This window comes from Doryrhamphus excisus, chromosome 7 (assembly GCF_030265055.1).
Source record: "Doryrhamphus excisus isolate RoL2022-K1 chromosome 7, RoL_Dexc_1.0, whole genome shotgun sequence".
Classification (NCBI taxonomy): domain Eukaryota; kingdom Metazoa; phylum Chordata; class Actinopteri; order Syngnathiformes; family Syngnathidae; genus Doryrhamphus; species Doryrhamphus excisus.
In genome coordinates, this window is record NC_080472.1 from 14,626,412 (window position 1) to 14,652,882 (window position 26,471).

The 26,471-nt window shown below is 40.8% G+C and overlaps 2 protein-coding genes across 5 annotated transcripts in view; one reads left to right on the forward strand and one right to left on the reverse strand.

Annotated features, from left to right (window-relative positions):
- On the reverse strand, nucleotides 1-19,773 carry zgc:162331 (uncharacterized protein LOC793007 homolog). Of its 4 annotated transcripts, none has more exons than XM_058078710.1 (7): nucleotides 19,706-19,773; nucleotides 19,300-19,473; nucleotides 12,999-13,208; nucleotides 3,139-3,330; nucleotides 2,913-3,066; nucleotides 2,661-2,846; nucleotides 1-1,272 (listed from the first exon to the last, which is right to left on the reverse strand). In XM_058078710.1, the coding sequence occupies exons 2-7, from the start codon at nucleotides 19,427-19,429 to the stop codon at nucleotides 933-935; spliced, it is 1,212 nt and encodes a 403-aa protein (XP_057934693.1). In that variant the 5' UTR covers nucleotides 19,430-19,473; nucleotides 19,706-19,773; the 3' UTR covers nucleotides 1-932. The 4 variants fall into 4 exon arrangements, with proteins under 4 accessions (XP_057934693.1, XP_057934696.1, XP_057934697.1 ...); XM_058078713.1 differs by lacking the exon at nucleotides 19,706-19,773 and adding an exon at nucleotides 13,293-13,346 and having other exon boundaries at nucleotides 5-1,272; nucleotides 19,277-19,313; XM_058078714.1 differs by lacking the exon at nucleotides 19,706-19,773 and having other exon boundaries at nucleotides 5-1,272; nucleotides 19,277-19,392.
- Nucleotides 19,180-26,471, forward strand: part of slc13a4 (solute carrier family 13 member 4) — a 14,142-nt gene continuing 6,850 nt past the window's right edge. The window contains exons 1-3 of the mRNA XM_058078717.1: nucleotides 19,180-19,554; nucleotides 23,655-23,783; nucleotides 26,254-26,390. Of these exons, the coding sequence (XP_057934700.1) occupies nucleotides 19,432-19,554; nucleotides 23,655-23,783; nucleotides 26,254-26,390 (389 nt within the window). The 5' untranslated portion in view covers nucleotides 19,180-19,431. The remainder of the gene's footprint in view (nucleotides 19,555-23,654; nucleotides 23,784-26,253; nucleotides 26,391-26,471) is intronic.

Consider the following 26,471-nt stretch of genomic DNA (forward strand, 5'->3'; position numbering starts at 1 on the left):
ACTCAAATGGTGAAAACACACAGTACGCTATTCAACTTGAGAAAAAATCATTTATTGGTAATACAGCTGTCATGATAAAACAAAAATATTTCCAAAAGACAAACTTTGTAAAGTGCAAATCTGAATACTGTGGCTACTTTAGTGCTACTGTTAAAAATACAAAGCCGCACAGTTAAAGTGACTTCAGCAACAGTTGATAGGGTTTGGGCAGACATTTCAATATACAGTCATAAAACATTAAATGCAACGTCCACTGTTCTTAGCACATGTGAACAAAAGCTACAGATTCAGTGCAGTTTGTACTCACAGTCGATTTGACAAACATATTTGTTATATAAATAAGTAAATAAAGACATTTAGTCAGTCAGGGGTGTCCAAAGTGCGCCTGCACTGTAAAAATAAATATTATTAGTTACCAGATACATAGTATAACACAAAGATGTGGCTGGTCATAAAGTTTAGCATATATTGACCTACATTACATTGGATTGGTTTTAGCATCTTTAATGTAGAAAATGTATCAAAGTGGTCCCTGCGTCTTTCAATTTTTATGCATGCGAGCCTTGCTGGAAAAAGTTTGGACACCCCTGCAGAGAGAGAAAGCATCCTTAAAGCCACTAAAACAGCACATTTTTGATTTAGCACCCCCCAAAATAATACACATAATAACCAAAGTACCCTGTTAGTTTGTGTGGGAAGGAGCGATCCCCGTCTGTCTTAGAAGAACACCTAACTTGGGTTTTTATATAAAAAACTGTACACGAGAAATTCCACACCAACAACTCAACAAACGGACAAACCCAAGGTGATTAGAACAGAACCTCCACAACCGTCCTACTGACTGTAGTTTTGGCTGCCGACGGCGACACAGGCTCAGGAAACACCTGTTGACTTCCTGCTGGAGACGTCCATCTTTGCATTCATAGTAAAACTCACTGCCATGGCTGCTGTGGCGTCGGGTTGGGGTTAGGGTAGATTGGCGCCGGGACGGGCTGGTGGTGGAACGGTGGCGCAGTAGTGTTGGGGTGAGGAGGGTATGTGGGCGTGGGGTACTGCCCCGTCATGTGAGCCTGAGAGTGGGTTGTCGTGTGCGCAGGCGTGGAGGCGGTGGAAGAGGAGGTGGGAAGGTGGAGGTAGAGCGGGGCAGAGGGAGCCGAAGGGGCGGAGGGCGCCGTCGGGGGCAGGACCCTCTGCAGGACCACGTGTGGGTAGAGCTGGGACTCGGAGCGGTAGATGCCAGGTGTGGGCGCCTTAAGTAGACTCTCTTGGCTCCTGTATGGGGCAGCAAGGAAATAAGGGGTGTCTATTTGTGTGTGTGACAATGGACAATTGCAGCCACAGTTAACATAATGAGGAAAATCTCCTTATTTATTTACATTATAAGGTCGCGAGGGTCGCGGGGGGTGCTGGAGCCTATCCCAGCTGTCTTCGGGCGTAAGGCGTGGTACACCCTAGACTGGTCGCCAGCCAATCACAGGGCACATATAGACAAACAACCATTCACACTCACATTCATACCTATGGACAATTTGGAGTGGCCAATTAACCTAGCATGTTTTTGGAATGTGGGAGGAAACCGGAGTACCCGGAGAAAACCCACGCATGCACGGGGAGAACATGCAAACTCCACACAGAGATGCCCGAGGGTGGGATTGAACCCTGGTCTCCTAGCTGTGAGGTCTGCGCGCTAACCCCTAGACCACCGTGCCGCCCCCACAGTTAACATAATGAGGAAAATCTCCTTATTTACTTACATTACTGGAAGCTCACGTTAAGTGCTTGAGTTACTTAAGATTTTTCAGATCAACCCCTGCAGATGTTTGGACTTGTCTGTACCTTTAATCACCTCTTGGTCACCACCACTTTCTCATGCACGCTACATCATTATTAAAGTTCCAATAATATTCATTCATTCATTTTCTACCGCTTATCCTCACGAGGGTCGCGAGGGTGCTGGAGCCTATCCCAGCTGTCTTTGGCCGAGAGGCGGCGTACACCCTGGACTGGTTGCCAGCCAATCACAGGGCACATATAGACAAACAACCATTCACACTCACATTCATACCTATGGACAATTTGGAGTCGCCAATTAACCTAGCATGTTTTTGGAATGTGGGAGGAAACCGGAGTACCCGGAGAAAACCACGCATGCACGGGGAGAACATGCAAACTCCACACAAAGATGGCCAAAGGTGGAATTGAACTCGGGTCTCCTAGCTGTAAGGCCTGCATGCTAACCACTCAATCCGCCGTGCAGCCAGGTGATCATGAAAAGTGAAAATCAGGAAGTGTTTCTTGCTTGTATCGGCCGCGCGCACCCATGATTGGACATACTGAATACCGCCGTGCAATGCCCATTTTCTGGCAATCTGAAAACTGTGCACAACCCCTCCACAATGCAGCCCAGCCCTTGCAGCGACAGAATCTTGGACACACTCCTCCGTCGCTTGGCAAAGACTCGGCCAACGTCTGGCTCACAGAACAAAAATTGTGGAACGTGACTCATTGCAGAAATAAACAAGCCAAAATATCGATACTAATAACTTATGTTTGACAGATGTACTATTGCGTGTGAGACGTCACAAATGCCAATTCTGCAACTTTATAGAGTGAAAGACAGGAAATATTGCATTACAGTATTATGATATATTATTATTCACCTCTGATATCCTCTGTTCTCATATCCACTGAGGCCTCCAGTCAAGTATAGGGGGCTGTCCGGTGCCAGGCGGGGGTTCATCCTCTGGGACAAATGGAATATTTTAGGAGGAGGGAACGCCTCCCACTCTCCTTCCTCTCTTTCCAGCCATCGCTCATTGCGACGGGTGGAACGCTTTTCCCTGCGCCTGCAAAGAAAAAGGGCTAAGCAGGGCATCGCGGTTGCCTGCCCCATTCTTTAAAGTTTCACCTACCTGGTCCGAATTTCTTTTTTGGCTTTTTTCTTGCTGGATCGTTCCTGCAGGCAGCAAATGAGGAAGGAAAGTGACATGGCGAGGATGACGATACCGCTCACCACTGACGCCAGCACTGCTACTCTCAATCCACGGTCCTCCGGCCTGGGGATGGCTAGGGACAAGAAGAAATGCTCATGCAAAAGTGCGTTACCGTGGCAACTTGACTTGGCAGACAGCAGCTCACCCTCACAAACAGGCAGGTAGTTGCTCCACTGTGCTTTACCATTGCGGACGTTACAGTAGATTTTATCGCTGCCCACCAGCTGGTAGCCCTCACGGCACCAGAAGGCCAAAGCGCTGCCGATTGACACCCCCGTGCCGCTTTCGACGTAGAAGGAACCTCGACGTGGTGGCAGGATGGAGATACAAGACAGGCCTGAAGAGAGAGGGTCAAGATTTTGAATGTATGACACTAAAATAGGCCGAGTGGTTAGCGCGCAGGCCACACAGACCCGAGTTCAATTCCCCCCCCGTGTGGAGTTTGCATGTTCTACCCGTGCATGCGTGGGTTTTCTCCGGGAACTCCGGCTTCCTCCCACATTCCAAAAACATGCTAGGTTAATTGGAGACTCCAAATTGTCCATAGGTATGAATGTGAGTGTGAATGGTTGTTTGTCTATACTATGTGCCCTGTGATTGGCTGGCGACCAGTCCAGGGTGTACCCCGCCTCTCGCCCGAAGATTGCTGGGATAAGCTCCAGCACCCCCACCACCCTCGAGGATAAGCGGTAGAAAATGAATGATTGACACTAAAATACTGATACAGATAAAATCACTTTCTGTAATGTATTCTCAATTCAACTTATGTACTCTTATTTTGGAATGCTGCACTTCCTGCTGGCATTAAGATACAGCTGCTTTACCCCGGTTTTATGTGCAGCTGTGTGTAATTACAATGAATTAGGTTCATAAGGTGGAGCTGGATCAGTGCCTCTGTTTACTCCACCTGTGTTGTCACGTTGACGTTCTCCTTACCTGTTCCTCCTGCTCTGTCGTTTGTGTAGCCGATATGCTACACTACTGTGAGTACCTGCTCGTGCTTGCTACTAGACTTTTATTTGGACACTGCATTCAACAGTCATTAAGGTATCACCATAAAAATGTAATATCGGTTGATATCGGTATCAGATTTTTTCTTGAACATGAAAACTGATACAAAGAAAAATACTGTATACAACACACGTGTTTTCATTCCGTCACAGGCGATACTATGTCATATTACACATATCGGTATCGGAAATTAAGAGTTGGACAATATCGGCATCCCTAGTTATAATATGGAATTAAAGTCTAAACATTATGGGGATAAATGAACAAGAGGAAGGGTGAAATTGTTGACATAAAAACGTTTTTTTTGGAAAAAATAGCTAGTCCAAATTTTAATAGAATGTAATTGGAATTTTACACGAACAAACTTGTCATTTTATAGAGAAAAAAATGTCCACTTTTCAAGCTGAAATGCAGATTTTTCCAATGACTACTGATCATATCTACATGTGTTTCTTTCCAAAATATCAAAGTGGCCCTTTCACCCATTCACTTGTCACTTTGTGGCCCTCTCTGGAAAAAAGTCTGGATAATGCTTTCTGTTCAGGAAGGCACCCGCTTTGAAAGAAATCACGAAATCAGAAAATCCCCTGTGCTATTATTTTCACAGAAATTATTATAATAGCAATTCTGTTAGGTTTATTCTCATCTTCAGCTTTTTCTTGTGTGTGTTCTCTACTCGGGCATTGACGGTTACATAGGAACGTAGAGATACTGCACGAAGGAAGGGATGGAGCTCTATTAATAGCTTTTTTTATGCTACAGTACACAAATGCAGCTCAGAGGTCTTGTGATACACTTAGCGCTATTGTTAGACTGTTATTGAAGCTCCCAATCATGCAAACCCGCAGTGATTCCGATATGAGCACTTGTTGACTGGTTGACGTTGCTAAAAAACACCTACCATTTCTAAAGCTTTGAGATGCCATCAAACCACAGTGAGAGCCAATATCCACAAATGGCAACAACAAGAGCGCAGCAACGACTCACTCAAGAGGTCACAAAAGACCCCACAACAAGCAGGCACTTGTCTCAGTTAAGGTCGGTGTTCATGACTCCACCAGAAGAGAGACACTGGGCTAAAACGGCTTGCATGACAGCGTTCCAGGACACAAACCTCTGCTGAACGAAAAGAACATTAAGGCTTGTCTCGACATCTTGATGATCTCCAAGACCTTTGGGAAAGTACTGGTCTGACTAGACAAAAGTTGAACTTTTTGGAAGGTGTGTGTCCCATTACATCTGGCATTTAAAAAAAAGACCATCATACCAACAGCGAAATATGGTGGTAGCAGTGTGATGGTCTGGGGTTGTTTTGCTGCTTAAAAAGCTGGAATAGTTGCTGTGATAAATGGGAACTGTATATTCTTTCAATGTGTTGTATTATTAACCCCATTCTTTAACTGCACTCATTCATATGATGCATTATTGCCTTCTTTTCTCTTTGTCTTTGCGGTCATTGCATCTCTTCCGGTCTTTGATGGGCTAAATGGGGCCAAATGGGTTTGTAGGGTTAATAACACCAACTGCCATGCAGCTAACACCTTGTAAATATATTTTTAGATCTCCAGAAATCATGATTACAGTACAGAAGAATCTCGGATGACTGCTTTCTTCCCATTTTGTGCCTCACAAACCAATTAGTGTTGACGGAAACATGGTGTTGGGTTGGCTCATTCCGCCACTAATGAGTAACAGCCAGCGGGCATGTGTGGTGCAGCGCTTTGCTCTGCTGTGTCAGTATTAGTGTAATCTGTAGATGTGTGTGTGCACGAGATGACATCCAGTGTAAGACCCTCGGAACATGCAAGCTGCTCTCCGCTGATTAGTAACGACAGATGGGAGGATTTCTGCAGCGGCAGAGATGCTGAGAGAGGATCCCGTCATCCTGGGTGAGGATGACAGCATCCTCTCCCCGTCTCACCCATACACACACACACACACACACACACACATCAGACACGTGCAGCACGAGTGGTACAGTACATAGCAACAAGGGCTAGCTGACTCAGTGTTTATTGGACAAACTATTCTGCCTTGGATGTGATGGTCTTTTCCAGGAAATGACTTTCTTCTGGCTTCTGCTTGGCTAAATGTGCCAAGTGCTGATAGTGCTGATGACTCTAACTGTCATATTCAGTTTTAACAAAAAAAGGTTGCAAGGGTGAAAAATAGGTGAAAAATCATACTATATGTGTGTACTTTTCCCCCAAATATTTAAACCTTCTTAAATCGTTTTCATACATTTTCTTCCGGTAATATTGTGACTTTATTGCCATAATATTCTAACTTTTTCCACAAATTATAACCTTATTTTATTTGGTTTGGTTCTCATAATATTACAACTTGAAAATGCTACTAAAATAATGTTTTTTTTTGTATTTATTCGAGTAAAATTACAACTATCTTCTCTTAATTATTGACTTTATTCCCATAAATACAAAATACACAACTGCATTTTGTGCCCAAACCCTTTTGTTAGATTTTTTTAAAAATATTATGACTTAAAAAAATCTTTTTTCTTTAATATTACAGCTTTATGCTACTTAAATGATGCTATTTTTCCTCTCATTCGATAACAGCTATTTCTCTTAATATTTTCACTTTATTCATGTAAAGTTCCATCTATGAGCCAATCATTGTTTAATGTTATGCTAAATGCTAAAAACCGAGCTTCACTTTCTCCAGTGGCCAGTTGGTGCAACATTTTGCATGGAGTCGCACCTCACGACACGATACTGTAAAAATCTATTGCTGTATGTGAAGCTACTACATACAGTTGCATGCAGGTTCTGAAAGAAGTAAATGAAGCAGCAGTAACCGTAAATAAATTGTTCAATCGTTACTTCATTACTGCATTTTTTTTTTCTCCGATGGTTGGCGATTTGTTAGCATGTCAAATTGAATTCAGCCTTAAGTGAAGTCAAGTCTACTTTGTGTTTTTCTGGCATCATGAAATCAAGCCAATTCATCTTTTTAGCTATTTTATGACTACTATGTGTACATACGTGTACAGAGCATCCCCTGAGCTTCTTGTAACACACACACACACACACTTGCCATTACTGCTGTAAAGCTGCATCAATTATTAAATATATTACGTGACACTGTGTTTTAAGACTCTGTATTTTTCTTCTTGCTGTTGCCATGCAGCTGTGGTATTTGCTATCTTCCCACCACCAGGGGAGCAGGGGAGCCCATGCAGGATGACTTTTTCAAAAAAGGGAATTAATGCGGAAAAGATTGAAAAACATGTACTAGCTGTGAAATCTTTGTATTCTATTCAAACCCGTGACTCCCCACACAAACAACCACAAACTGACTCTGTGTTGTCGAAGCACCGACTGAACTCAACAGTTTTGCCTCCATGTCGGAACAGTTTTCCCTTGTTAATAGTTAAAAATACACCAGTCAAGTTGACGTAGATGGAAGGTGGCATTCCTAGCTAACAAGAGACTAACTTCACATCACTTTTGTGTTACTGTCGGGTTTTTTGGGGCCCCAGCTGGATGTATTATGACCTCGTGTGAACTTCTCGTCTCCATCGTGAGTGTATCTATTTCCGTGGCACATCACTGATGCACTGTATCGCTGCTGGTTACCTAATCACCCCCTGTGGCTCGCTGCTTAGTGCAAACACATTGAGGGTGTGCATGTGCGCCCATGTGATGGTTCGATTCTCTGCAAATGCCGGATTCATGACGTTGAGGGCATTTTTGGGATCATAGTGGGGTTCCAGGTGTTTGGCAGGAAACAGAGCGTAAAGTACTGCTCAACACGCGACTGCGTGGTCTTTGGAAGGGAGGCTGAGAATTTATTGCGTGAGGAACACACCTGACAGGGTTTCATAGGATGCCGTTCCAAGAGAAAATGTCATTACCGGCGCAGAAGAACACAAAAGCATTTCAGCATTTCATCAAAGTTACATGATAAAGAGACAAGAGATTTTTTTATTCCACTTTCCGCTCCTTTTTGTTCACACAAAAGTCAGCTAAAAAGTAAGTTAACTCAAAGAAAAGGGCCTTCCCCACGAAAGTTAAAATACATAATGGCAATTTAATCTGGTTTACATCCTTGGTTAAATACCAATCCGCCTTTTTTCAGGTCCTCGGCAGAGATGCTGGATGAAGAGATGCGGCATCTGAGAAAGGTAAACCCCACTGGCTGTACACATTTGAAATTATTCACAATAATGGCTGGCGAGAGAATAATAGACTGAAGATTCATGATTGTGTGACTTCTTATTAAATATTACAAAGTGCGGCTACATTGAAGCCAAGGGAAGGTAATAATGAAGTCGAGTCGGTGCCAACATCCATATTGGATTGACAGATAGGAGATGCTGGGAACTCTTTTGAGAGTAGCTTGGCAAGCCTGCAGGGATCACGGGTGAATGTGTGTGTGAGTGAGTGTGTGTGTGTGTGTGTGTGTGTGAGTGTGTGTGTGTGTGTGTGTGTGAGTGTGTGTGTGTAACCCTTTGGAGCCATCGTAGCTTTGAGGAAGTGAAGTTGGCTCTCCAAAGCAAAACAACAACTTGGATGCTACTTTTTTAGCAACGGGTTCTATCGGCACTCCATACCAAATATGTATTTGTTTTTATTGTACCAAAAGCCCCATGCTAACAACATATTTACTTTTACTTTTTTTTTTTTTACGAAGCAATGAAACCCCTGAGCAATTTTAAGTCATAAGAACGGCCACAAGGTGGCAGAAGTGCATTGATAAGAGCTCAGCAGGGATCATGTTGACGGACATATCACAGATGAGGAGAAGGAGGAAGTGAGAGCGCGTGGAGGAGTGTAGCCTGCACAATGGTACAACTCTTTTTTTTTTGTTGTTTGTCAGGATAGTTGTTTCGATATTTGAGCTGTCACAATAGGAAAACAACTTTGTGTGTTAGCTGGTTTTCACCCTGATATTTTCCCCAAACCTATGTAGTTGACTTTGAAAGACATGCATGTAATACCGATGTCGTGAAACTTTTATTATCATTCGACTAGTTGATTCGATGAGTTGCTCCGTTTGTTTGTGTTTGTGCTTTTGCTTTATGGTGGCCATACTTTTCAATCAATGTTCCTCAAATTCTACAGGCATATGCTCGTCCTTCTCCTAAAGGTGTGCACCTAATTTGGTACGGTGCTTTGGCTAAGCACTCAAAAGTTAGAGTGGTTGTTTTGTATAGTGTACTGAGCCGTTTGAGAGATTTCAAATGGGGGTCAAACAGACTGAGTGCCGACGAGGTCCTACCAACATAAGACGGAGCTCAAGCTAGCTCAAGCTAGCTCCCAGGTGGTGTCAACACATGGTGCTAGAGTACCTGCAGGTGGCTCCTGAACTCAAAGGGACAAAAGTAATTGGCTTTAAACTACACCTGCTAATGCCGTGTGCATGGGTATTCCTGTGTGTGACCGTGCCATTAAGTGCTAGAAATAGCCGGGAATAGACAAAGGTAATTGGCTTCCAGGATAAACACATCACGGCCATTGAAACAATTCACATCTACTGGATGTTGCAGCCTGACAATTTGATCTGTGGCGGATAAGCCGCTTAGCGTCATCATGAGGTGGATGCTGTACCTAAATCTGTGCATCGGTATTTTCTATTCTGCTGGACTGGATGCAGCGCCCACTGTTTGTACACTTTTTATACCCAAACCCCCAACCAAAAAACTCCTGATGCCAAGCTCAGGAAGTAAGTGAAGGGATCATGATTTTAAGGATTTACATTTTCAACATTAACTCTCAAACATGGCGTGGAGGTGAATTGACGTGTTGCCGCGTTAAGACTGTAATAAGCCCAGCTCTTCCACACCTTCAACACGCCATCTGTCGCCTATTGTGAGAAAGGAACTCGACCAGAATGATGCAGACCTAGCCTAAACTATATGCAGTGGAACCTCGGTTAGCGTACGCCCCGGTTAGCTAATATTTCAGTTAACGTCCAAAAGTCACAGCCAAATTTTGCGTCGGTTTGCGTACATTCCCAATTGCATTCTCACTAAATTTGTGTCACTTATTGAGGGAAGAAAATTTACGAAAAAACTGTAATTATGTTACAGGCATTGCCTGAGACAACTATGAAAAAAAGGGGGTGGGGGACTTATGTGACCTTTCCGGTGCATGTGGAGGGGGCGAAGTAAGGAAGAAGGAAGCTAGAATGCTAATCTGTTTGTGCTCAACTGCTGTGTTTTGCTGCCACATTATGAATAAAAGAGGAAAGTTTCATCTTTTAGTTTATTCTTGTAAATGGAACACTAGAATATTTGCTTTAAAGGATTAAAAATGTGCACAACCCAAAAACATGACAGTTGACTATATTTTCTTTATTAATATAATAACAATATCCTCATTGCCGTATTTGAACTTAGCTATTTTTTATAAGCGCTGCGTTTCCATACAACTATTCATCATCTAAATCACAACTCAGACTGTTTTGCTGCTGTGAGCTGCACTAGAGGAAACGAGTCAAATAGGCTTAAAATATGATGGGGTGGGGGGGGGGGGGGAGAAAATATGCAGAGGTGCTTTTATTGGTTCATGCTGGGGGGGGGATAAGTCATTTATGCAGTTTTATTGCATATAAGGAACATTTTGGACAGTGAACAAGGCTTTCATGCGTGTGGTGCAAGCCAGATGATCACCTCTGCATGTGTGTGATTAAAGTATCAAAACGCTTACTTACTCCTGCTCACTCAGACACAGAGCTGCCGTTATGAAACAAGCAACTGTGTTTATTCCCTAAACCTTTAAGAAGATTGGTGTGCGTCCATTAGCTGTGTGTGTGTGTGTGTGTGTGTGTGTGTGTGTGTGTGTGTGTGTGTGTGTGTGTGTGTGTGTGTGTGTGTGTGTGTGTGAGGCACGTGAGCTTTGTATTTTGTCATTTGCTGACGGCTTTTTTGCTTCCACGTGAGCGCTGGCTCATCGAGACAGAGCCTGCGACTCACATGAGAATAGACGATGTGAAAAGAGAGGAGAGTGGAGGGACAATTTTCACTGGAGTGGGTTCTATACCATTGGATGGAGTGTGCCACCGTGGCAGTAAGGTTATGGTATACAAAACTGCATATTTTGGAGTGGCCTTTTATTATGGCCAGCCTGTGCAATAATCATGCTATACGATCAGCATTTTGATATGCCACACCTGTGAGGTGGATGGCTTATCTTGGCTCACTAATACCGATTTAGACAGATTTGTCAACAATATTTGAGTGTACAATATTTGTGTACATACATAGAACAACTTAATGAAACACATGCACATATCCACATCCAAATAACTACTACTAATTGTTTACTCATTATGTAACACTCAAAAGGTGTACCAAGGAAATATAGAAACATGTGCTAATATGACTCTTTTCAGGTTTTCCCATATTGCATTGCATCTGAGCAAAGTCCTCATTGAAGGACAAGCGGCATAAAAATGAGATGGATGGTGCTGCAAAGCTACCTCTGTCCACCAGAGGGAGCCAGAAGAGCTTAGAGACCAGAGAGAGGCTGACATCATTGCAGCACCCTGACAGGCACCGATGAGTACTTTGCTCAGACGCAATGCAATTTTTAAGATCATTGTTTTGTTTTTAGTATGTTTTTTTTGGTATGTTTTTGTATATTTTTTTGGTACACCTTTTTGAGGGTTAAGTTGCTGAGATGAGATGATGACTGTTATATTGTTTTCCTTGTTTCATAGTCACAGTCCAAGTGCTAACGACTTTACCCATCATATCGATCATGACGGGCAGCTGTTGGTGCGCGTTTAACCGCTGTTTCCCTCTTATGAATTCCGTGATATACACCAAGGCGGTGCATAATCCAAACAGCACCAGACCTGTTATCATGGTTCAGAATACACTGCACTTTGGACACCCCTATTCTAGAGTAAAAAGAGAGGGAAAGAGGTGGAGGTGCAGTCATGCGCTGCAGCTTTCTCTTGAGGCAGAGGATGGCCAATTGTCTTTAAACGCATCATTTGCCTCTTCAAATACACGCACACACACACACTCACACGCACACACACCAGTAGAAGGATGTGTAATGTGTTTTTCCTGTGGAAACACAGTTCCAATGCAGACAATGGTCTTCCAGCCTAAAGCCTATTATCTATCTTAACTGGAACCATGCAAAATGAATAACCTCAATTTCAACCCTGATCCAAAAGCTCAACTTCTAATTCAAATAGCCAGGACTTAATCTTTGCCTCATGGGGGAGGTGAGGACCAGACTAAAGAGCTGCTTCCTCTAGCTAGGCACTGTGAACACAAGTATTGGGACGGAGCCACTTTTGTGCTTAGGAGGGTGTGGGTGTGTGGAGATGGGTTAGTAAGATTGTGAGGTTTCTGGCTTCTGAAGTTCTTCCACATCAAACTCATACTACCATGCTTCTCTATGTACAATGTATGTACAATTGTACTATGTACAATTCAACATTTTCCAGCAGGAAGATGCTTTGAAAAGCTGTGTAAATACAATACTGTATGCCTGTACCCATGATTTGGTGTGTAAAACTGAATTTTAAATGTGTTTAGTAATTGTGAGAGGTATATAATAGGGTTTAGAAGATTTTAGGGCTTTTTATGAGTGACTCCATTGTGTTTGTTATTTTGCCACTCTCAAAGGTTTTGTAACATAACCCCCCCACAACGTTTTTATTGTAATCTCACCCATTTAAGGTCTATATTGTCATAAATAAGCTGAGTATTAAAGTGAACTCACAGGCTGCCAGTTGAACAGCCCTCCACTGCATGTCCTCGTGTTCCCCAACATGAGTATAATCGGTTCAAAGCAAAGTTAAGTGCATGTGCAATTTGTTCATATGTAGGAGCTTTATGATGATACTTTTCACAAGTTACTTAGTGTTTGCATTCATCTTCCTGGGCTAAATATTAATAATATATATTAGGGTGAAATTGGAATGCAGAAGCGTTATTCAGGTAAAACATACTGTTACATTTCTCGGTATTGACACACTTTGATCAAGTTTACCCGGCAACAGACTAACCTGAGTAGTTGCTGGTTGGTGTCGGCGTCTCCGTCTGTACCTCTGTTGTCGTCTCGCTGTCTGTCTGCAGGTCAGGCTGCAGCTGGATGGTGGTGGCGGTCCAATTCCCTGGCAGCATCAGAGCAGTAAAGTTGTGCAAGTCCTCCGAGATGGGCTCTGAGCCTGGGGTCGGAACCAGCGTGCATAGTAGCAGCACCCAGAGGTGTCCCACTTTTGGAAACATGGGGTTGAATGATGTTAAAGATGCCTCTTTGGAGAATGAACGTTCACAGCATCAGGGTCACATGTTCTGACCTCCTTGCTTCACGGGCAAGAGAACAATCCACGATGCTGGCATCCTGCAAGAGGCTAAAGCCGAGAAAGAGAGCGAGTGAGTGTTTGTGTTCCTCCTGTGCTTTGCTGCTCACTCTGTTTGCTCCTCTCCCTCTCTACAACTCTCTTTCACTCTTTCGCTCTTGCTCTCTGATCTCCAGCTGGGCCGGACGACTAAGCTCTTGCGTAACAGCGGCGACTCGCTTGCTGAGCTGTGTTGAGCTCTCCCTCATGCAGTTGCAGCGTGCCGCCCCCCCTCACTATGACCCTCTCACGTGCACCCCTCTTGTTGTTTTCAGTGGACCGTGAAAGGACAGATGTGTCACTCTGAGGTGCAACTGGAGCACCAACCTAATGCGGGATGATGGTGATGTACTGTAGTAGACATACTGTAGTAGTTATGCTCATTCCTATCCCCATTATTTCATGACAGTATTAAAAATGTTACTTATGAATAGATTACTGATCGCTAGCCTTTATTGACACTCTATAAGTCATTAGAACCAAATGCTCCTACTAAATCTGCTGCATTTGAAATATGAACAGTCGGCATCCAACTGCTTCATCTACCTCTGCATGTGCTTTAAAATGTGAGCTATGCTACTCAGCTGTTGGTGTGACGTGTGTTATACTTACCCCATTCTTCATGCCGCTTACCGCTATTACAACACTGGTTTCGAAGCTATTCTTAATAATTGACACTGTGGTCAAAGAGATAGGATTTCCTTTCCAATTTCTCATGCACGCTACATCATTATTAAAGTTCTAATAGTATTCATTCATTCATTTTCCTCATTTGAATTTCACGAGGGTTGTGGTGGGTGCTGGAGCCTATCCCAGCTGTCTTTGGGCGAAAGGCGGGGTACACCCTGGACTAGTCGCCAGCCAATCACAGGACACATATAGACAAACAACCATTCACACTCACATTCATACCTATGGACAATTTGGAGTGGCCAATTAACCTAGCATGTTTTTGGAATGTGGGAGGAAACCGGAGTACCCGGAGAAAACCAGAAGGTGGAATTGAACTGGGGTCTCCGAGCTGTGAGGCCTGCGTGCTAACCACTCGGTCTACCGTGCAGCCTAGTTCTAATAATCATTTTTGAATTTGAATTTTTGTTTTTGACAATGTCTTTACAGCTTCTCTTTTCACCGATATGAAATATAAAGCGATGGATAAACATGTGATGAAACATGTGACTGCACCTGCTGTCCATTGTCCAGATTGTTTTTTTATCCCATAGCTGTATATATATGTGTGTGTGTGTGTGTGTGTGTGGGCAGGCATGTGCATCCCCTTGTGGGCCGCAGGTAGACACTCAGGTGTATTACGAACGTGACTCGTTGACGGCTCTTCCATGTCCACGCGAACGCATGAATAATTGATGTACGTGGGACCAAAAATAGGAGAGGCAAAAAGAGGGATAAAAGAAAGCGTTGGAAAGTGATTCAAAAGCCAGAGAGGAACAGTGAGGAAAACAATCAGCGAGCGGAGATTGGAAAATAAAAACAGACGTGACTCTTTTAGACCAAGAAAAACCACAACAGATCCAACATTTGGCCAGTAAATGGGGACAAGCTACATTATTTAGTATGCAGGGGGATGTCTAAAAGCTAAATAAAACGCTTAAACGCTAAAGTTATCAGACAATAACTGAGCTAATCATACTTAAAATCAATTTACATGAAAAAAAATACATAACCATTTGAAATATTAAAATTGGTCTGGTTTGGGCGGCACGGCGGTCTAGTGGTTAGCACGCAGACCTCACAGCTAGGAGACCAGGGTTCAATTCCACCCTCGGGCATCTCTGTGTGGAGTTTGCATGTTCTCCCCGTGCATGCGTGGGTTTTCTCCGGGTACTCCGGTTTCCTCCCACATTCCAAAAACATGCTAGGTTAATTGGCGACTCCAAATTGTCCATAGGTATGAATGTGAGTGTGAATGGTTGTTTGTCTATATGTGCCCTGTGATTGGCTGGCGACCAGTCCAGGGTGTACCCCGCCTCACGCCCGAAGACAGCTGGGATAGGCTCCAGCACCCCCGCGACCCTCGTGAGGAAAAAGCGGTAGAAAATGAATGAATGAATGAATGGTCTGGTTTGACAGTTTTTTTCAACCACATGCTAGGATTAGCTTTGAAGTGTGATAGCTACCATCATACACACTGATTTGACCAGGCACATACGCTCCATCTATTATTTACGTTTTCCTCCCGATGTCATTCTACAGCTGCTCCGCAGCATAGAGAAAATACATACATGTAACAAGTGTGTAAAGGCTATATCTCCTAGACACAGGAATATGAAATGTGTGTGTGCAGACATACACACATTGAGCAAATCATTATGACCCTAATCCCGAGCGTGCCTTCCTCGAGCACATCAAACACTGTTATATAATACAACACACACACACTTGCATTCAGACGCAACTCACTTTCTTGTATCTGTGTGTGTGTTTAGAATCTGTCTGAGCCTCTGTCTTTTTTTCGACACTCTTGGCTCACACGTCATCGGAACACCCACAATGTGTATGATATGTGTGTATGATAAAATCTCCATATGCCATTAATTGGTTGTTACAATATTATTATTATTATTATTTATATTATTTATTTTATATTATTTTAGATTATTTATTAGTTCCTCTGAAACTACTCTAAATGTACATGTGTGCTTTAGTTCCACAATAGCTACTCATTACTTCCTCATTTGCATTAGGTCCTCAGTAACTACTCTAAATTTGTACGTTTAGTTCCCCAATAAGTACTCTAAATCAGTGATTTGAATCCCTCAGTAACTCATTAGTTCCTCATCATTAGGTCTTCATTAGGTCTTCAGCAACTTCTCTACTCATCAGTTCCTCAGTAACTACTCCAAATGTTTGTTTTTAGTTCCTCAGTAACTACTCAACTACTCACCCCGTATCATCCAGCTGAGCTAAGGTCATCATACTACAAACGACGACTGTGTTACTGCATCCTACGTTACATTTCAAGACGTGACTTACTCTCACCAGGCGTCTTCAATGTGAGCCTGCATGTGAATGAGTCGTGTTGCAACAATCGCACCTTTACTCCACACGGTCAGAGCGACGTGGATTTGAAGGTGGGATCAAGGCTAATCCTCCTAAAGGCGACCACATTCACGGCGTGGCCTGTTGCAAGCAAGTGTTGCACCCTCATTAGCGATCAATAATCTCAATCAACGCTATGTGCTTTGACCTTTTTCAGACGTTTGGGAACATCTCTCAGGCGACGGGTTCCCTGTGGCTTTGGTGCCGCAGATTAGAAATAAGTAGTCAGACAGACACAAATGTTGACATGAGCTCCTGGAGCTCGGCTGATCTTGTGTTGTGGCGTGCACGGCAGGACATGGACGCACTTGGCGTCAGGAAGCAGCAAGAAAGTCATTATTTGCAAGAGGGTTCAATGAAAGGGCAGACCATGTCCACTTTAGATGGGGGTGTGACATCCAGCAATCATCCATGTCATTTTGGGTATTTCAATGCTACAAACTGATCCACACCTAATATAGCTATATAAATGATATAGTTCATACATAACAGCATATAATGCAAATGAGCATAATGTGTTGTTGCTATGGATAAGCTACAGGAGCCTACAAAATAGCACAATGACTAGAATTTGAGCAGACTGCCATCTTGTGGAAATATTGCAAATGTAAGACTGGATGAAGTCCTAATGACCAGCATGGTGACTCCATGTCACGTTGTCTGATTTCACTGAGCTTTTCTGTTGAAATATTGTTACACATCAGAGGATAATCCCCTTAATGCCTTCCTTGATTCCGGTCAGTCCGTTATGAGGAGTTGGGTGTTAATCCTCATTCAACAAGACAAATGGCTAAATCAATGCAATTTATACTTTCTGCAAAACATACTCTATTACGTTGTACGTTGTTGCTCTTTTTCTCATTTTGATGATTTTACTCGAGTACACGTACGACTATATTCAGTCTCCGATTATTTTTGTTCTGTTTTCCTAACGCTTGGTCATATTTGGATCGATCCACCTTTGGAAAACATACTTTGCTACTAAGGAAAAAAAGTCACACATTTACAAGAATAAATTTGTAAAAATAAAATCGTAATTCATGAAAAAAAGTAGTAAATTTAGGGGAAAAAACATCTCGTTTAGGAAAACGAGATGTGAATTTTATGAATTTACAACAAAAAAGTCAGAAATTTACAAAAAGTAAAGTCAAACTTTAAAAGCAGTTAGAGAAAAAAGTAGTAAATTTAGGAGAAAAACGTCTCAAAATGTCATAAATGAAAAAAAAAACCCAAATATAGTGTCATAAATATATAATATAATAAAAATATAATGTAGTGTCATAAATTTATGAGGAAAAAAAGTCTCAAATTTAGAAGAATAAAGTCATAGATTTACGAGAATCAAGTTGTTAATTTATGAGAAAAGTATAGCAAAAAGTACAGTCATGAAGTTACAGGAAAAAAAGTAGTAAATCTAGGAGAAAAACATCTTATATTTATGAGAGTAAAAGGTATTTTAAGAGAAAAGAGTAATTTAAGAGAAAAAATGAGTACATTTATGATTTAAAAAGTCTCAAATTTAGAAGAATAAAGTTGAATGAAGTTGTAAATTTTCAAGAGTAAAGTTGTAAATTTGTGAGAAAAATGTAGCAAATCTACAAAAAGTCAAGTCATAAATTTACAGAACAAAATGTAGCAATTTGAAGAGGAACAAGTCTTAAATTTACAAGAAAAACTTCCTAAATTTACTTGGGGAAAAAAATAAAAAATTTACAAAAACTAAAGTCATTAATTTACACCCATAAAAAGTAGTCAATTTAGGAGAAAAAAAAGTCTTATGTTTACAAGAATAAAGTCATAAATTTAAGAGAAAAAAGTATGAAAGTTCATGAGAAAAAAGTCCAACATTAATTTACGAGGATAAACTTGTACATTTATGAGGGGAAAAAAGCCAATTCATAAAAAGTAAAGTCATGAATTAACTAGAAAAAAAGAGTAGGAGGAAAAAAACTCTTATTTACGACAAAATTGTAAATAAAGTCGTAGATTTACTGCTTTTTCTTTAAAGTCATACTATTCTGAGAATACCATACTCTAAATTTAATTATGATATCATCCTCTCAAAATGATATCATATTATATTTATAAATTGTTAACACACTGAGGGAATAGTCCAAACCATATGATTTGAATGGGAGCCAATAGCAGTGTTTGCTAATAAAATGCAATGAAGGAATAATCAAAATTGAAGGCAAAATCAGAAAAGTAATTCGATGATCTTTAACATTTACAAATAATGATTTACTTGGCATCGATTCGATACCGTATTTTTACAGTAACGCCCAACCCTAGCGTCCACTGGTGCACACTTGCACATTAAATCCTCTAGTGGGCAGCGTTGTGTCGTTACCTTGAAACTGTGACCAAACACACTTATACACATGTGCAATATATTTACTACTTTATGCTATTTTGTTTTACTTAAGCTGTAAAACACATGTACTATTATCTAAATAGGATTTATTTCAATGTGTTCTGTCATTCTTCAGTTATAAATCGATCCGGATCGATCCAAATAATACCATGAATAGTATCAGATCGATCAGTTTTTTTTTTGCATTGTTGATTTTGTTAAAATGTATAACGTGTTATATTGTGTAGAAGGTCAGGGGTTAAGCCCTTAAAGTATCACCCACCCCAATGCACACACCCACGGCCTTATATAAACATAGCTGAAATGTGATTGGCTGAGACACAAGCAGATGTTGGTGCAAGCCGTGTTTAATTAGCATATCTAAGCAGCAGGCCCATAAAAAGGCTTTCAGCCTCACCTGACTTGGCAGACAGCAGCCAAACAGAGGACGGAGGTTTGTGTGGAGTAGTGCCTGGCCTAAGAGGGATACATTTCCCGATTGGCTTTGGAAGTTCTTCCCAAACACACTCACCTCACTGGGACAAGTCCACTCACCGTCCGCTCTTCTGGTCCGGTCCTGCTCTGTGTGTGGCTGACCGGACACGTCCTCCACCTCAACTGTGTGGGGACTTTCACCGCCTGTGTTGAGTTGCGCCCAGCGGCACCCACGAGGTCCCCGGGTCATCCATGAGGCTGGAGGCTGCAGCCAGGATGGATCTCTTCAGGAAGCTGTGGAGGGCGAGGAACCTGATTGTTGTGGTTTTCATCCCACTCTCCCTGCTGCCGCTTCCACTCATACACCCCACCAGTGTAAGTCAAAGAAATATACTTTCTATACTTCCTTTTTTTTGTTCGTGTTAAGATACTTTCTAGTGTGGTGATCCATAACATATTACAACAACAATAAGCATTACAGCAAAAGTAATACCTCATAATGAAAGTAAATAAGAGTAATACCCACAGCAGTAAACATCCACTTGGTGTTGCTGACAGTCCTATTTTGCTGTGATAGCTTCTGATGGGATTCTGATGGGATTTTGGTGTGTGTGTGTGTGTGTGTGTGTGTGAATCAATCACAAGGCTCTTTTGTTGTGATGAATGCTCATCCTGATCAGCAAGCAGTGTGTGTGTGTTTGGCGAGGAGATGTCACGGCATTGATGTCATGGTGATCAGTAGAGAACAGCAGGAAACATAAATATCCAATACAATAAAAATGTCCTGTACTTTGTCATGTACTTGTCATGTACTGTGCAGTATATTTGCAACACAAGCTATAGAATCGTAGGACAAATCCCTTGTGTCTCGTAATTGAACTCAAACCAAAGACCAACGAAAACATAGTCGATGGAGCAGTATGGTTAAAAAGTGATACTAATATCCGGTACACGGCAACATGTATAATCCATAGTTGACTCTTACATATGTGTCACCTTTTGTACACAGAAAAAGCACAAAAAGTTATCTTGGAGTCCAATTATTAGTAGGGATGTCTGATAATTATCGGTACTGATAATTATCATCCCGATATCAGTATCAAAATGTGATATCGGTAACAGATTTTTTTACCTGACCATGAAAACCGATATTTTTAAAAAGCGGTATACAACACATATATATTCATTCCACCACATCAGCTGATATCGGTAGTATCGGAGTTGGACAATATCGGTTTTCCAGCAAAAAAAAGCCGACATCCCCAATAATCAGTCAACCGGGTACATAAGAGTAGATTTTGCATGGCTCGGAATGACTCCCCTAATATTTAGATGTAACATATTCCATGCCTAAGTGAAACTATATTCTATGAATTGTGCAACAAAACATAGAATATGTTCTGTAAATTGCCGCAGATAGAAGTGCTCTGCTTCACTTTCTGCTGTTTTTTTTCCGAGCTAAACTACTACATCGGTTTTTTGGGCAATATTTACGATGTAACATATTCCATCCCAATGTGAAACGCCAGTATATCCTACAAAAAAACTAAACTTAGTTTCAGTAAATTGCTGCAGATAAGTGTTCAGGACTAATCCTAGACTGCTTTTAGCAGAGGGCATCAAAAGCTTTAAATGTTGTTGTAGTACATAGTACTAGTACATTGGGTTTTTATATGTGAAAGAAATGTTGCACATACCAACTACTTCAATAAGTGTTTTGTGTCACACTCAAAGTTTATTTTCGAGCAAAACACGGGCCAATCACTGCTGTCCTTGCTGTTATGTCAGCGGCAGTGCATGTTTGGCACGGCTTGGCGCAGCAGGACGAGGCCAAAAGCAAGATCCAAAGTGCCAAAACATCAACACACAAAAAAGAAATAATCCAAGTAATGAAGTTATATAATCGACGTACCACCACGCTGGGTCGGCTCCCCGTGGCGCCCCCTCCTTACGACACCGGGGACCGCAGACTGTTTGAGGAATGTGACACTGTGCATGTGTGTGTGTGTGTGTGTAACACAACAGTACAACCAGTACAAGTTACAGTCATGCGGGGTCATTAATGACCAGTTTTTCAATTACAGGAAGACCTAATACAAGGGTTCTCAAACTTGTGGTACTGTGGAAAAAAAATCTAATAAACACATTTGAACAATCTGAACACCACAAAAACGGCTTTATAATGCCTGTGTTCATTAAATACAGTAAAAACTGGCATATTTCAAACATACTTGCTCATGGTGATTAATTAAATTAAAAACTGTGATTAATCTCATTCAAATTTGTAAAGAATTGACGGCCTGAGTAAAATGTAATTGAACCTTTCATTGATTGGTTCAAGGAACACAGGTTCCTTCCACATTGTGACACAGTTTGTCTTTCAGCAACATTTGGCTGTTGCTTTGTTGAACGCCACTCATCTCCATTTCCTCAGCTGATAACCAGGAGCTGATGAGACAATCAATCAAGCCAAAAAATAAACTGCTTTAAAGACGTTGCTTTAAAGGCATGTTTGAACTAAAACTGTGGCATTAGGAGCCCAGACTCAATCATTATTATCCTCTTATTTGTTTTTTTCTTCAGTCTGACTTTTTGCTGCTTTGTTTTGTTGTTTATTTGTGTGCACTGATTTGATGCATTTTTGATATTCAATTAAAATGCATGCATTATTTGTATGCATGTAGTTATCACATTCTTCCTCATTTCCTTGACCAAATGCCCTATTCGATTCCTCTAAAATGCAATTTGCACATGCAATTATCTGTGTTAATGTTAAATATATGACATATGTGATTTAAAAATAAACATTTGCTTAATTTCAATGAACAAATATAGTTTTTTCTTTAAAATAGAGTAAAAAGGACAAAAGTGTAAAAAGTAAGTTAAAAAATGTGTTAAATAAAAATGTAACTAATAAAACTAATAATGACTGACCTAAAAAAGTTATAAAAATAAAGAAAAATAACGAATTAAATAAAAGTGTAAATATAATTTAAATAATGTAAAAATCTTGAAAAAAATAATGACTTGAGTAAAAGTTTAAATGTAATAAAAATAATAATGGCTTAAATAAGTGTAAATAAAATAAAAATGACTTACATAAAACTGTAAAAAAATAATAAAAATACATAAATATCATGAATTAAATAAAGGTGTAATAAATAAAAGTGCAAATATAATAAAAATAATAATGCCTTAAATGTAAATATAATAAAGATAATACTGACCTAAATAAGTTTAAATATAATAAAAATAAAAATGACTTAAGTAAAAGTGTAAAAATAATAACATAAAAATAATAATAACATAAAAATGACTTTGATAAAAGTATAAAAGCAATAGGGTAAATATAATAACAATAAGAATAATTGACATAAAATGTAATGATCTATGTGCATGCACTAATTCTGCTTCATGCAAACCAATACATATTGCATAATCAGATCAAGATCCTGAAGGCATCAGCGTCATTCCATTGATATTATTAACACGTTCCGGCATAGTTCATACGTCCCGCATAGCCACTGTTCTCTGGGATTGAACTCTCATTAGAACAAAAGCATCTATCGCTCTGATTATTGCATCAACAGCTTTGCTTACATTGCACTTTAGCTCTAACTTGCAAAACTAGAACAAAGACATCAGCGATGAAGGTTTCAATGTCTTTGTGTAGCAATCCTCCTCTGATAAGCAGCAGCCAATAATCAATAATCAATAATCAGTGAGTGCTGAATAAGGCCATCTTTTATTTTTTGGTATCTCCCCTCCTGTGTTGACTTATTCTATCTGCCCGTGTATCCTCCTCCAGCACCTCTTTATCCTTTTTGCTCGAGTCAGTCGGCTCCAGCACGTTTCCTGTGACTTGCAGTTTGAGGCAGGCACGCTGAGTCAGCAGCGACAGTGAAGGACCCAGCTGTTAATAAGTAACTGAAGGCAAAATGGAAGCTTTCTTGTGGTTATTTGCTTTGTATGTATTGGTGCAACATTTTCACAAGGGTAATTATATTTTTATGATTATTTCTCATAACATTTGTGTTATTTTAGTTCATTTCTAACATTTATTTTAATGATACACTCATTAAAAATGCAGAATGTATTTATTAAATAGGGCATGACAGTATGTCTCTTTTATTATAGTGTGTTAAGTAGTTTAACTCTCACGTTCTGGATTTTTTAAAATTGGCTATGAACCCTTGTACGTTTTATCGCAGACTAATCCAATAGCTGTGTCTAATACTTGGCCTCTTGCGACGTTAAATCGATAGAAAATGATTCTAAAAAGGAAGACACAGTTCATAGTTAAAGTGTGATAACCCTTGGCCTGTTACAGTCTGGGATGAGCAGTTCAGTTCACTCATATATGCTCTTAACTAGAAAGGCGTACCCCAGGCATCGTCTTAGAACCACTACCATTTCATGATATCACAATCACTTCAAGCGTTCATTGCCTTGTGTGTTTTTTTTTTTGCTTGCAGGAAGCCAGTTGTGCATACGTGCTGATCGTGACAGCGGTCTACTGGGTGTCTGAGGCTGTTCCCTTGGGTGCTGCCGCCCTTGTCCCTGCCTTCCTTTACCCGCTCTTTGGTGTTCTCAAGTCAAGTGAGGTACGCGCAGTTTTTCTCGCAAAACTGAAAAGTGTGACGTTTATTGAGATTTTGCAATACATACCATATACGTATGCAGTCATCCTGCCGTTATCTTACTTAATTGGATATTGGATAATTGGATAATTCAATATTAATCAAGATGGAGCACATTTTTCTAACCATTATTACAGCTCTAGAGATATGAAATAACACCCCCATAGTCACTTTACCAGGGTAGAATACCTCAAAACAGAATATTCCCAACTTATTGGCTAGTTTCATTTCAAGTAAATCCAGTGAGACATAGGTTTGATATCATGTGACCGTGGACAAACACACAAAAAACAAACACAACAATTGTTCTCTTACTGTAACTTCAGTTATGCAAATCGTGGGGGCTTAAATCGCAATGCACAGAAACAACATGGCTGTAATGAGTCTTTATATCCAAGCCCTCTCTGTGGTTTAACCCTAAATAGGTGCACCCCCATATACTATTGATATACTCTAAATTCATGAAAATACGTTTAATTTCATGACTGCTTCACTCCACCGCTTCATTTGGGTAAACTTACTCCAGTCTTTTAAAGCCTATAAAATAACGAAATAATCCCCTCCTTCTTTTTCTCTTAACTTTCTTACGGTGGCATTATATAAAAAGTGAGTTGTGGGCCTCATGTGACCAAATCGCATTGACACTGACAAAGCTGCTTCTTAACCGTGCTGTAAGCTTCTTGTGGTGGCGTTCCATAAATATGCAAGCAGAGAGCTTTATGCAACATTTCCTGTCTGCTATAATGCTTCCAGGCGACATGAGTCCAGGTTCCAAATGATTCCCGACACTTCAGAGTCTGCAATTTTGCCCCGCAACACACGTGACATCATGAACGGTGCATCCTGTGGTGGATGGGGCGGGGCTTAAAAAAACTTTATAATACTACATCCATCATACCCCCACCACGCTGGTGATAGAAGAGTAATAGAAGATGGATGGGTTGTAGTTTAGAACCACCTCAAAAATATTTGTATGCTTGCTTTACACGTAACATCTGCATATTTAAGCAAATATTATATAAAGCAAGCCTTAAAATGGTTAAACAAACTAAAATACAAGGCTTTCAGACGATGCTTCAAAGACGTTGTGAAGATATGTGATATTCTACAGTGGTCTATATTATATATTAGGTAAGTGGTCTATATTAGGTAATACAATTGAGAAGGTGACTATAGGGGTGTTATTTCATGTATGGGGTGCTCTAATAATGTTAAAAACATATGCATATTAAACAATTTTTTCTGCTCTAGCTGTGAAAATATTATAGTTATGAAGATGGAATCCTACTTCGCAGAAATTCACTCATCACTGTCGGTTATGGAACCAAATAACCATAAATAATGGATTATTATGGTTTATTAATTATTGGTTTGAGTCAAAGAGAAAAAGATCAAACTAGAATTCAGGGATGTCCGATATTGGCTTTTTTGCCAAAAACGATATGCCGATATTGTCCAACTCTCAATTTTCGATACCGATATATGTAACATGACATATATCCTGTGGCGCAATGAACACATATGTGTTATATACAGCATTTAAACAAATATCGTTTTTTTCATGACTGGGAAGAAATACTGATATATATACCAAAATCAACCAATATTGCATTTTTATGCTGATATCCCTATTCATTCATTCATTTTCACGAGGGTCGCGGGGGGTGCTGGAGCCTATCCCAACTGTCAGGCGAGAGGCAGGGTACACCCTGGACTGGCCGCCAGCCAATCAGGGGGCACATATAGACAAACAACCATTCACAATCACATTCATACCAATGGACACTTTGGAGTCGCCAATTAACCTAGCATGTTTTTGGAATGTGGGAGGAAACCGGAGTACCCAGAGACAACCCACGCATGCACGGGAAGAACATGCAAACTCCACACAGAGATTGCCGAGGTTGGGATTGAACCCTGGTCTCCTAGCTGTGAGGTCTGCGCACTAACCACTAGACCACCATGCAGCCCTGATATCCCTAATGGCTAATAAATAAATATATATATAAAGAGTGACACATAGATATAGATATTTACATTAAAATAAATAGTGTTCCTGTGTACCACTACTATGTATATGAAATTGTTCCTGAAAAAGCAAATTCAAAAAAAAAAGAAAATGCAAATTTCCAACCATTTGTGGTAGGTAATGGAATAAGCCAATGTGAGTCATGTATGCAATGCGGGCCAAAGTAGGCGAGAGGTGACGAGACATTGGCTTATACAACTTGGTGAGGCCGTGAACCCTGCAAGCATGAAGTATAGCAGATTACAAAGAACGAAGTAATGAGTGTTGATCCATAAACGGAGGAAGGTGAAGTCGGGAAGAGGGTGACGACAGGAAAAGCTCCTATTCAACCATCACTTCCTGTTAGAGCAAAAAAATTCCACATTTTCATTGCTACAATGCACATTTTCTTGCGTGTGTGTTCAGGTGGCAGCAGAGTACTGCAAAGACACCACTTTGCTACTGATGGGAGTCATCTGTCTGGCTGCATCCATCGAGAAGTGGAACCTGCACAAACGCATCGCCCTGCGCATGGTGATGATCGCAGGGGCCAAGCCTGGCATGTGAGTGTTCAAACACGCAAAAACGTTGACATCACCTAAAACTGAAGATGAATTTCTTGGCAGCACATGGAAGAAAGTCAA